The sequence below is a fragment of the Perissodus microlepis genome, chromosome 12 (genome assembly GCF_051167445.1).
Source record: "Perissodus microlepis isolate ML-2025 ecotype Zambia chromosome 12, ASM5116744v1, whole genome shotgun sequence".
NCBI classification, from domain to species: Eukaryota; Metazoa; Chordata; class Actinopteri; order Cichliformes; family Cichlidae; genus Perissodus; species Perissodus microlepis.
This window is the reverse complement of record NC_140472.1, coordinates 27,194,011-27,206,069: the sequence shown is the minus strand read 5'-3', so window position 1 is coordinate 27,206,069 and position 12,059 is coordinate 27,194,011. Positions and strand designations below refer to the sequence as shown.

Here is a 12,059-nt window from a genome sequence, read left to right as displayed (position 1 = left end):
ATCAGTGTATAATTCTCAATATAAAAGCAGAGTGCAAAAAACGCAAAAGAACAAAGACAACAGAGATTTTAAATCAAATAACCAAGACGTGAATGAAAACTATCAGCTTCAATTTAGGTGGTTTAACAAAAGTATTAGATGACATGTTTTGACATTTGAGATACTTTTATACATTTGTATTCATTTTTAGAAAACTGAAAATAATTGGACAGAACTGTATGGCATCAAGTAAAGATAAACTAATATATAAGCAAATTTAGTGATTTTTTTTATAATAAGCTTCTCTTACCTGTGATGTGCTTATTTGCTTCGGCAGTGCTCCTCTCTTTGCGTTCTAAACCAAGGTGCAGCACTGTTGTCGATGGATTCTCTGTAGGTCTGACATGACAAGACTGTTATACACCACTAGACCTGGTGGGTGGGCATGTAGGAAATGATGGGCGATTTGTTTTGCTTTGCGTCATTTATGTGTGTGTGTGTGTGTAAGAGTGAGAGAGACTCAATATCATTACCTGTAATTAACCAGGACTGGGTGACCTTGTAAAAGCTAAAATTGTTTCTATTTCTTCATCAGGTTAATGTTAATAAGCTGTTGCCTCTGTGCCAAGTGAAAAGAGTCACTATGCTCAAAATTTGTGTCTTATGAGCAAGTCTGTTGAGTCCAGATAAGTGGAAGAGAATGGATCTATCATTATCAAACTTTCTGAAAGTCTTTCAGAAATGTTATTTAGATATTGCCACACATTTTCAGTCAAGCTGATAAACCTGACCATTTTCAGTTTTCTTTTTATTACTAATGTTTTCAAACCACTAAACACTGACCTATGAATCATTCAAATATATAAAAAATGGATGGAAAAAGTAATTTGCTTCTACATACAATAGATAAGTACAGTTTTAAATTTCTATCTTTAGGTTCTTTGTTATTAGCAGCCTACTGTAAAAGAACATAACTTGTTTCCAATTCATTAGTTAAATCTGCAAAAACATAAACGATAATACAGATTGATAGTCAGTGTAATATTACTTATTCACCAAAAAGTTGATTCCTGAAGAACTATTAGCTAAAAATGTGGCATATATTGGTGTGGTGTGTACTGTGCTTAAAAATAACGGACAAACGGAGGACAAAAAGAAGTAGGGCTAAAAAAACAACAACAAAAAAACCCAACAAAAAACAGAAACGTTCTCAGGTGACAGGTGACTATTAAGAAGCCACTCTTGAGGAAGGAAAACAGGGAGACAATGCTGAGGTACGCCACTTTACACAAGATCTGCACAGCTTGATCTCTCGCCACCTCCAGTACAATTAACTGTTATTGGAGCTCTCATTAGAACCTTTGAAGCCTTGGCTGAAAAGTAACAAGTAAACCTTGCCAGTTTCACAATGTCATACACAGAAAAAGATGCATTTGAGTATATAATCCATGTCTGTTTTTGTTGTTTGACATATTAACCTGGCCACTAAACACTTTAAAATTATTTTTGCTTGAAACAATAAGAAACATGTTTGTGCTGAGATGTCTTTATAAATCTGCATATTTTATTTTTACTTTTTGGGTGAAAAAAATATCTAACTTTATTCCCTGCATATCTAATAATGATTTTATTGGATATTTCATATTATTAGGACTATGCTTTTCAAGTCTCAGAATGCTTTATGGAACATGGTACCATTCTGACACGTAATTATACATTTCTTGCCTCAATGACCACTCTGCCACTGAGTGTTAGTGCTAGTTTCATTTGCAGTTTATTTCTTCTGTCAGTCTTGAACTTTCCTAAGCATTAAAGAAGAACATTCTGACTGGTGGTGTGAAGTTTTCCAAGGTGTCTGAGATTTACTCAGGGCTCCAGATTTCTTTGAGGCACCCAAAAACAGCTTCCTCTGGAGGTCCAGTAAGTCCTTGAAGAACCATTTGTTGGTTGTCCCTGAACCAGGATGAAGCAACAGTCAGTGAAGGATCTATCGCTGATCTAGTAATTATATGTATCAAAATATTTACAATTTTTATTTAAAAAAATTTAATTTTTTTGATATGTCTGGTGTTCCATCATGTGAATCATCTCCCATTCTTAATCTCACTGGGAATTTACAAACATTTTAACATCTCACGTTTATTATTATTCATTATGATTTTCAAAAAATATTTGCTCATGACAAATCCATGAGAAACTAGTTTTCAGATCTTAGATATTCTTTTGTCAGTTTCAATAAAGTATGCATCTTTGCCTAGGTTTGTGGCTAACCAAATGTATGTCAGCGTATGGAAAGTTATAAAAACTGCTCTCCTGCAGTTTTTCATTAAAAAATGGACTTCTCAAAATCTAGATGTCCACCCAACTAATACTGATATATAACACACTTAACTAAGCTGTAACTGCATAATAGCCATGGCTACTATTCAACCTTAGAGCAGTTAAGAGCAGTGAACTTGTTCAGCCTAGTTCACCCTAACCTACATGTGACAGTTGCAGCTACAACTGTTTACTGACCAGTTTGGGGAAACTGTTTAAGCAGCAGACACTGTGGTTCACGTTGCTCCCGTTTCCTCCAAGCCTGCACTCCTAGGATGTATGGATATATCTCTTGCTTTTCAAGCTGTTCTGAGTCAGAGGCAAAGATCTCTGATTTTTCCACCAGGTGTGCAAAGAGGACTGGATCTGAGAATGATAACATGGGTTGCTTTTGTCCCGCCTGAGATGCAGGGATGCAGGCAAGAACGAGTACCGGAGCACTGAAGCTTTCTCTCAGATGATCTTGCCTCTCATACTGACACGTGGACAGCTGACAGAGTTTTTTAGGGAGGACAGCTCTAGATCTGAAGTTCCCATGGTTGTAAGAAGTTCCTGGCTCTGTGATGGAGAGGCTGATGTTAGCATGAATGCTCTCATTGGGTGATGTTTTCCTCTCAGCTAAACCCTTTAATAACTCTGAAATCTAAGACACACAAAAGACACTGGTACATGAGGGGTTTCACAAAAAATGCACAAGGCAATCAAATATTTCAGCCATCATTCATGACCCATAGCTAGAGCCTATCCCAGCTACTGTTCCAATTCATTTGTGATGTAGAACTTTACTGGAAGCGGTTCTTGAGTCTTTCTGACAAAGACTTGTTAGCAGTTGTTTCCCGATGAGTTTCGGAAATTCTTTGAGTGTTCACGTTATTTTAAGTAACACTTAAGACTAGGACCATTTAGATTTGGCAATGGTTAATGAAAAATCATGGACTGATGCTAGTTTGGGAAACACCTCAGAGAAATCAGGGGAAACTAGAACTAGATAAAAAGGCAATCTTTCTACACATACTCTGATTTTTAATACCTTGAGCTCATAAGACTCTCTGCTGCCATCCTTGTTTTGACTGTCCATGACTGTAGAACACCTACAATATAAGCAAATCGCCAACAATAAACTGAAATTGGATCATTTCACTGTTAAAGCTCTAAAATAGAGTTGATTCTTTCACAATGACAGTACCTCCCTCTCTGTCTCCAGCCTGACTACAAAATGTAGGTAAAAAAAAAAAGGCAGGTGGGCAGCAGGCTCAAATAACTGGACTCTGTGGCATAGCAGTGACACAGAATCACATCTCCATGACAACTGTGATGATTCTGACAGTAACAGGTGGTCAGAGTCCTACATGCAAACAGAACATAAGGCACAGGCTGCAGTGTGATCTATTTATTCTTCTTTCATATATACACTGACATATTGCACAGGTTACAAATCTTAAGAGCATCTATACAAACAAAATCCTGGCTTTCATCAAGCAAAAAGAAAAAACAGAAACCTCATGTTTCACTTGAGGGATGCATATTTTGTGCGTTGGTTTTTTTTGTGCGTATGTTGTTGTTGTTCAAGGGATTTACAATCTTAGTTATTTACACACAGAGATAAATATATACTTTTCAAAAAGCTTTTACAAACTGATAAAACAGTTTCAAGACACTCAAGCTCTTCCACTTCTGCATACTACTGGTACATGACCCTGGATAATAGCACACCTTAAAGGCGTGTTTGTCAAACAGCTGATTGTTGGCTTTCTGCAAGTTTTGGAGGACAGATTCAAACGTTGAAACATCATGCTTCATCCTTTTGTTTAACAGTGTAAATCCCATCCCATCTCAGCTTTAGTGAACATGTTCTCAGGACATGTATCATTTTCTCCTCACACAAGCCATGGCAGGACCTGACTGAATTTATGAAATAACATAGCTTTAACCTAAAAAGTCATTTCTTTTGAGGTCCTAAGAGATTTTTTTTAAAGTTGCAGAGCCGAGTATAAACAGTTGTCTACATCCGAGGTATCTGAACCTAAAAATCGTTTTTGTCAAGATGGTTCTGACTACATCAATTGCATTAAAATCTTCTAAGCATCAATATGCATACATGGATTTCATGACTACGTATGTGCGAGTGGTTTGCAGAAGAGCAGTGGTAGTAACATCTCAAAGATTCCCTTACACCAGACTTCCTTGTCAGTCTTTATCAGTGAGACAGGGTCTGGAGCAGGGAAGGGGGACTGAGGCTCCATAGTGCTCATATGTTGAAGCTTTCTCCACAACCACATGTGCCCTTGATGTTAGGGTTGTTGAAGACAAATTCACTAGACAGCTTTGACTCCACAAAGTCCATCTCAGTTCCCAGAAGGGTAAGCTGGGCCTTCTTCGCTATAAACACTCTTACACCTGAAAAAAGGTCAGAACAATGTCATCACTACTGTCAGGTTTCAGCCTTATGGTCAGCCGCTATCTAAGAAGTTTAGGGTTTGATTGTTTACAGGCAGTGAAACACAAATACTACAATCTGTGATAATGTTACAGAAATTGTCTTCTGAAAATGCTCAACTTAACCTAATGTAGATTTCCCTGCATCTCAAGAAGAAAAGCTGTGGGGTTGATGTTAACCACATTAACCCAGGTTAATGTGGTTAAAAGAAAAAATAAATCCTTTGTAAATGACTGAGTTGCTGCCATGCACCACAGCCTGTGTGATGATTATTCACACCAAATTTGGATTGGTTTGAAACAGAAGTTATATGTGGTGAAATTGGAGTGTTCACAGTACAAGTGGTCAAAGTGGGACTTTCATTGAGAGACTTACAAACAGAAACCATGCTGAAAGCAGTCGAGAGGGGTCCAAGAAGATAAATGGGAGCTCAATGTGAGATCATCTAAATTTAAAGGTTTTTTTTTATCTTATTTTTAATCCTGGAACATTTTAAAAATTGCACTTGCTGAACCTGGAAACACATAAAAACCTTAAACTTTTTCAATCAATTACAGTACCCAAGAACCTAGTGTGGCAAACACAATCAGTCTTACAACCAAGTCCTTTCTCAGCTTGGATTCATTATAAAACAAAGCTTACCATCCTGTACTACTTCCTCATCAGACTTTTCTTTCTCCTTGGTGTAGTCCAGTGTGTAAGTCAGCCCATTACACCCACGTGTTCTCACGCCAACCTTCAAACCAATCTGATGGAGAACCAAATATATGTTAACAGACTTTTTTCCCCTATTTTTTTGTAATATATGCACTAAAGGAAGGATAAATGATACAAGAAAAAAAATACATCTTCATAGTTTTATTTTTAAACATTATTATACTTCTCAGTAAAATGTTGCAGTTTAATTAGTAAACCGTCTTGACACTACTCATATCTCAAAATGCTTCTTTTGTTCCTGTGAATTTAATGGTAGCAATGATACTTTCTACAGAGGCAAAGCTCGCTCTGAATGCTTGAATGTCCCTGTTTTAATTAAATAACTGACATTTTGAGCTGTAATTCAAAAACCAATTTGCTGACATTAGTAGTCTACTCCCCACAGATATTCCTTATAAGATTTTTTTAATTTAATTTCAAGTCAAATGATTCATAAAAAAAAGAAAGAAACTTTAGCAAATGAAAAAATAAGGTGAACATGTTGCTGTTTAATCCATACAGACAAAGCTCATTTAGGGATGGGGGTGTATCTATACTGATATGGATTGTGTGCGGTGTTAGGAAGAAAAGAATTTCACACAACATGATGGATATGAAAATTATCAACCTACAGAAGACTGAATTCAAAGACACCCTGAATATCAAAGTGTAAAAATTAAGCGGCAGGGTAGCCCATTTGGCTGAAATTTCATTGCAGCAACTCAAAATGCTGCTCAGTAGTTTGTATTGCCCCAGCAAGCTTGTATGCATGCTTGACAACGTCGCGCCAGGCTCCCGGGGATCTTATCCCAGATCTGGACAGGGCATCACTGAGCTCCTGGACAGTCTAGGATGGATGTGCCTCCCCAGACAATCACTAACTGACTGCCAAACCAGACATGCTAAAAAAGCAGCATAATGCTCTCCATGGTTTCCTCAAACCCTTTTACATCAGTACATGTGTTCAATGAACATACTGAAAAGAACAGGGTGCAATTGGGTATGCATTCCTATTCTATTGCAAATGCCAATCAGTGTGCACAGCGCCCAACAGACGATGTTGGGTCCACCCTCATGAAGTCTGTTTCTGATGGTTTGATCAGAGACATTGACATCAGTGGCCTCATTTTGTAGGGCTGTGGCCATGCTAAATCTGTTCCTCCTTGCACAAAGGAGCAGATACCCACATTGCTGATGAGTTAAGGACTTTTTAAGGCCCCGTCCAGCTCTCCTAGAAACTTATCAATCCTCTTGAGACTGTGCTGGGAGACACTGCAATGGCATACATTAATGTGCCATCCTGGAGGAGTTTAACTACCTGTGCAACCTCTGTAGGGTCCAGGTATATCCTCATCACCTCCCCACTAGTAACACTGACCCTAGTCAAATGCAAAAGTAGTGAAAAATTATCAGAAAAGACGGGAGGGAAAAGAAAATGTCAGTGGACTCCACCTATAAAACTATTCCTGATTTGGAAGTCGTCTCATTGTTGCTCCTCTAGTGCACCTGTTGTTAATTTCATTAACACCAAAGCAGCTAAAACTGATTAACAACCCTGTCCGCTACCCAACTGACCAGATCAATATGACAGAATTTTATTTGATTTGGTGCTATACTAAAGGAACACTTTTAATCAATGTATAAAGAAGCGTTGTCTTCTTGATTGGATGATGTTGTATTGGCCATATTCATTACTTACATATTCTGGTCTGTCCTGCAACAACAATCTGATCTTGCTCACTGCTGCTGGAGTCTAAAAGGAGACAATAGAAGGTTAAAATGTTACTGGCATCAGCTACAATTTACACTGCATTCAGATGCAAACAATTCATTTGGCAAAGGATTGTTTCTAAAAACAACAGAAAAATAATGTTTAGCTGCTGTTGAAATAAAATCCACTCCCCCCCCCCCCAAAAAAAGGACAGCAGTGTCGTGAAATAACCAGAACTTCTGCAACCTCAGCTGTAGCAGTAGTTGCTCAAAGTATCAATGCCAGTGTGTGAGTTCTAATGTGGAGGCATTTGTGACACAAAATACCAATTTCTGTACGCCATTAAATTGTGACCATCTGCATGTGTTGCTGTGTCACAACCCAGAATTCTTTTAAAATACAAAGTTATGTACTTATAGGTGTATTTATTGTGCTGGTGTATTTATTACCACACCAGCACAAGGTTAAAAATAACTCATCGTGCCATAGTAATGTATACAGTAAATACACTGTATTATGTTTTGTGGGTAACGGCAGTCCCCTTATGTAAGGCACCATTTGCAATTGCATTACTGAAGGATGTCCCACTATTTTAAGTACACTTCAGTACACTAATGTTATCAGCAGAAACCACCATGCAAGTACATTATCTTGCAACAGCACTGTTACTAGAGCTCATCAGCTGAAACACCAATAGCTGAGCATATTCATCCCACGCACGAAAACAAGTAATGACTCTGGCCTGTACTGAGAGCTTACTACACGCCAAGTGCACTCTCAGAATTTTATTTACATTAACATTAAATATCACACTACGTACTTTAAATTTGTCATACATTTATGTACAATTACCTAGTCTGGGAACCCACCCTCCGCTTTGGGGGATTTTGGTTACAGTATATAATGCAAGCAAAAACCAGAACATGAACCACATAGCTATAAAATTGCAATTATTTTGAAAACTACTTCAAAATAATAATTTTACAAGTAATATAAAATTTGTTAACTACTTAACATTTATTGGCCAAAAACAGTGAAACCAGACTCAACCCATCTATTTTCTGAGCATGTAGAGTTTACACAGCAAACGAACCAGTGTTACCACTTGGCTTATGGGAAATGTGTCCAGTGTTCTTTAGGACTGATATGGGATATGATTCGGGGTGGTTTTTATTCACTGTCGATGCTGCCAACTCTTTGCGAGCCTCAATAATCAAACCTGAGGCTGCAATCAAACCTGTTACAACTTTTACTCCATAATCCACAACATATTAAGGCCAGACACTTTTTTTCTAAATCCCAGAAGAAGCTTAACTTTATACCGTATGACTTGAAATGGTGACTCTGCTTGATATTACGAACGTCCAGTTTGCTGTCAAGGTACAGAAATACGGTGGCCCCTAGAGACAAAGCACGTGCAAACTCCAAAACACGTGCAAACTCCAAAACACGTGCAAACTCCAAAACACGTGCAAACTCCAAAACACATGTACATTCCAAAACACAACGGAAGTGCTCCAGGACGCTAGGGGCAGTGTTGAGCTTTTGTTACCTAGTAACTACACAAGCCAGGAAGTACCAATGACCGGATTTGGGGTCTGCAGCCTTAAAGGCCGCATTTTAAGGCCAATTACGTCACAGCGACACGAGGAAGGCTGTCCCAATTCAAAGGCTGCTCGAAATGCGGCCCTCAAATGCGTCCTTAATTTCCCTGAATTTTAAGGATGGGTCGGTGTAGCCTTCATGGCCCAACATATCCCAGACTTCATAGCGCAGCGGTGGTGTGGATAATTTTGCCGAAAAAAAAAACGGCGGAAGCGGAGCGGCCGAAGAGTAAACTTTCAGAAGTAAGTACTGAATATGTCACTTATTTATGCGCAAATGTTTTTATAATGAAGAACATTAAAACATTACTGTTGGCCACATGTCGGGAAAGTTATGTGACATTAGCGATGTTTGTACTAACTTGGTTTTAAAGCCTTTACTTCAAAATATACGCCGTTCAATAGTTGACTTTAACCTTACAGAGAATGTGATGATTTTATGGATAATTAAAGTCAGTCATATATCCACAAACACAACAAGCTGAAAGTCAGTGATGCTGCTCGATTTGCAGTCCTGAATATCACGGCACAAGCAGGATTCACTGCACTGTTAATGTTAGCTATGTTATATTGCTGCCTCTGTTCGGTGGTGTCGAGCCAAACGGACTTTAACGTGTGTTTGAACGAGCTGACGGTTCACTCGTTAAGCTGAAAGAAAGATGCTTTAATCACAGGAGTCATACATGTGTCCACTGTACCATCTGGGAACTCTTCTTGTTTCGCAATAACACAATCCCCCTTCTCTTGTGCTGTTTTGTAGCAGTGTATACACCTGAGACTGTCACCTGTCTGTCTGTCCTGCACTCTCTCTCTTTTTCTTTCTCTCTGATTGTGTAATAAAAGTATGAACATGTATTTATAAGTTACACTTGTGTTTGAATCCTGCAGCTTATCACACATTTGATTTCCACGTGTGACAACTGCAAGTGTCCAGAGTGAGGACAGACTGAGGGACCCACTGCTGCACATCATCTGTGAGGCTTTGCACCCCTGATGATCCACCAGGACAAACTCAGCAGTGTGTGAGGAAGAGGAGGAGGAAGAGCCAGCAGCAGCTGACAGATGGAGAGAATAGACAGACTGTTCCCTGTTTGTGAAGGACTGCTAGGAAAGTTTAAAATAACTAATTGTCTGTCCTGAATCAGTCTTATTAGGTAATGTTCAAATAATTTTATCATTCCAGTGTTTTCAGCGTGGGAGAAAGTACTCAGGGCCTTCAAGTTACACACTATGAAAGGCAGCAACAAGTTTAATATTCAGAAACCTAAAGTATGTATCAGCAGCAGAATGGAGCTAAAAATAAATGTTTGTTTCAGTTCTATGAATCTTTGAGTATTTTGGATTAGTAGTACTGCTGTGTTTGTTGCATCATATTGCTGTAATTGTTTATATGCTTTATATATTCTGAGGTAAGTTGATCTATAGTGTTACATCATATTCTATAAGGATGTTATGTGTTTGTATACTTTCTGCCCAGTTTGACCCATTTAGGAGAAGTCAGCCTGTTTAAGGCTCTGATATCTATTCTGTATGACTTAAAGCAGTTATGGCATGGTCTGATTTTCTCACCCAATAAAGGAATATTCAATATATCAGTCTACTCTTCATTTTATCAGAAACAGTTATCACAGCTTGTACATTTTCTTTTTATAAATATATGTAAGCAATGAGCCAAATTTAGTAATGCCAACATACTGAAGGAACAACATTTGTCTCTTATATATGATACACCTATATATACACTGTCAAAGATACTTGTCTTTGAGTGAAGATTTAAGGTGATAAGACACATAAATAACTGCAACTTGAATCTGTACTGAGGCTCAGTATTTGACACAGAGTTCATGTTCACTGCTGTAATAGCTAATAATGATTAATATAATAACTATAATATTGGCCATATTATATTTACATTACCAAAGTGATATGACTTTAGTCTCATGAACAACATTAGCTAATTGTTATTTACTAACTAATCTTAAATGACTGTTCAGTACAGAAATGAAGCCCAAAAATCATGTTTTACTGTCCTGTGGTCTCAGCCTCAGATACTTATCAAATCACACAAAGCTCTTGTAGAAACAAACAAATGAACAAAATATGTTCTCCTTCATTTCTGTCAAATCAAGTTGTATGACACGTTTCCAGCGGTTAGTATCATGGTTGCTAGGCAACCTGGGAAGCGCGACGGAGACTAGACCGTCCCATACAGACAAACTTGCCGTTTATTTTGCAAATCGAGCTCAACGCTGCCCCTAGCGTCCTGGAGCACTTCCGTTGTGTTTTGGAATTTGCAAGTGTTTTGGAGTTTGCAAGTGTTTTGGAGTTTGCAAGTGTTTTGGAGTTTGCAAGTGTTTTGGAGTTTGTACGTGCTTTGTCTCTAGGGGCCACCGTACAGAAACTTCAGCAGCACACTAACAAAAGGCGTCTTGACTAGCCACTTATCGGCGTTAGCATCTAGCTGAGCCTAACGTCGTGCTTGCAGAACCGCCACAGTGTTTACTCTATATATTGTGAATGTCAATGCAACATGAAAAAGTGCAGCGTTACAATAAGGGTTAAGAAAAGTTGAAATTAAGTTGATCTGCGTGTAACAGATGATTAGCTACCTTAGCCAACTTACACAACTAACATCATACCGGACGCAGCCGTTAACCCCAGCCTTATTCGAGCACTATGTACTCACAGCACATCAAGTGCTTCACATGCATGTATGACCAAAAAATTAACATACCAGTGTCAACGCCGCTTTTGTGGCCAGTATCTTTCTTTTGCTGACCGCTCGAACGGTCGCTCGCACCACGGAGGCAGACATGTTGCTCGCGACTGTTGAAACCACAGAATAGGATTGCGCAAGCGTATAAAAACTTAGCAAACGCCCCCAAAGAAATATCCGTCCATCTGATTGGCTACTACTGCGACGGACAGTTGTGGCTGCAAATAGGCTTAGGGGTTAAAATGACAGGATGTCACTGTTATGCAACCTTCTCTTACAGACACGAGCCTTGTGTAAAATCCATAGGTACTACGTACTTCTGCGGCGGTGCTCATGCGTGGACAATTTTCACCTTATTATTTACACCCATTGTTATTAAATAGTTATTTATACCGTCAAACAGCTTGGTTTCCCAGGCTTACTAGATTTTCTAGAACTTAAGTTGTGGGGTGGTGGTACTACACAAAAAGGGAAAATAGTGAAATTCTTTCATCGTTTTAAACTATTTCAGCTTTGGTGACACCTGCAGGATTTGCAGTATATGATCTAACACATTTTGAAAACTCCTGGCATTACTGCTTCATATACTTTAAATAT

The 12,059-nt window shown here is 38.5% G+C and overlaps 2 protein-coding genes across 3 annotated transcripts; both read right to left on the bottom strand.

Moving 5' to 3' along the window:
- On the bottom strand, nt 1-3,599 carry LOC146376483 (uncharacterized). Of its 2 annotated transcripts, XM_084946277.1 has the most exons (4): nt 3,485-3,599; nt 3,329-3,389; nt 2,497-2,941; nt 1-1,932 (listed from the first exon to the last, which is right to left on the bottom strand). In XM_084946277.1, exons 2-4 carry the CDS (start codon nt 3,374-3,376, stop codon nt 1,766-1,768), a joined length of 660 nt encoding a protein of 219 aa, XP_084802403.1. In that variant the 5' UTR covers nt 3,377-3,389; nt 3,485-3,599; the 3' UTR covers nt 1-1,765. The 2 variants fall into 2 exon arrangements, with proteins under 2 accessions (XP_084802403.1, XP_084802401.1); XM_084946275.1 differs by having other exon boundaries at nt 3,329-3,558.
- A 74-nt stretch (nt 3,600-3,673) lies between these two features.
- Nucleotides 3,674-11,614, bottom strand: isca1 (iron-sulfur cluster assembly 1). Its single transcript, XM_084946278.1, has 4 exons — nt 11,481-11,614; nt 7,131-7,184; nt 5,378-5,483; nt 3,674-4,695 (listed from the first exon to the last, which is right to left on the bottom strand). The coding sequence occupies exons 1-4, from the start codon at nt 11,559-11,561 to the stop codon at nt 4,547-4,549; spliced, it is 390 nt and encodes a 129-aa protein (XP_084802404.1). The 5' UTR covers nt 11,562-11,614; the 3' UTR covers nt 3,674-4,546.
- Nucleotides 11,615-12,059: the final 445 nt, after the last annotated feature.

Bases quoted from the DNA above. Each gene is read 5' to 3' on its own strand.
- isca1 (XM_084946278.1), bottom strand. From the start codon at position 11,561: ATGTCTGCCTCCGTGGTGCGAGCGACCGTTCGAGCGGTCAGCAAAAGA. The intron at 5,484-7,130 runs GTAAGTAATGAA...GTTCTCCATCAG, and splicing joins TGCAGGACAGACCAGAATAT to ATTGGTTTGAAGGTTGGCGT. The intron at 4,696-5,377 runs GTAAGCTTTGTT...ACCTTTTTTCAG, and splicing joins TGAGGAAGTAGTACAGGATG to GTGTAAGAGTGTTTATAGCG.
- LOC146376483 (XM_084946277.1), bottom strand. From the start codon at position 3,376: ATGGACAGTCAAAACAAGGATGGCAGCAGAGAGTCTTATGAGCTCAAG. The intron at 2,942-3,328 runs GTATTAAAAATC...TGTGTGTCTTAG, and splicing joins GAGAGTCTTATGAGCTCAAG to ATTTCAGAGTTATTAAAGGG. The intron at 1,933-2,496 runs GTCAGTAAACAG...ATCCTGGTTCAG, and splicing joins TAAACAGTTTCCCCAAACTG to GGACAACCAACAAATGGTTC.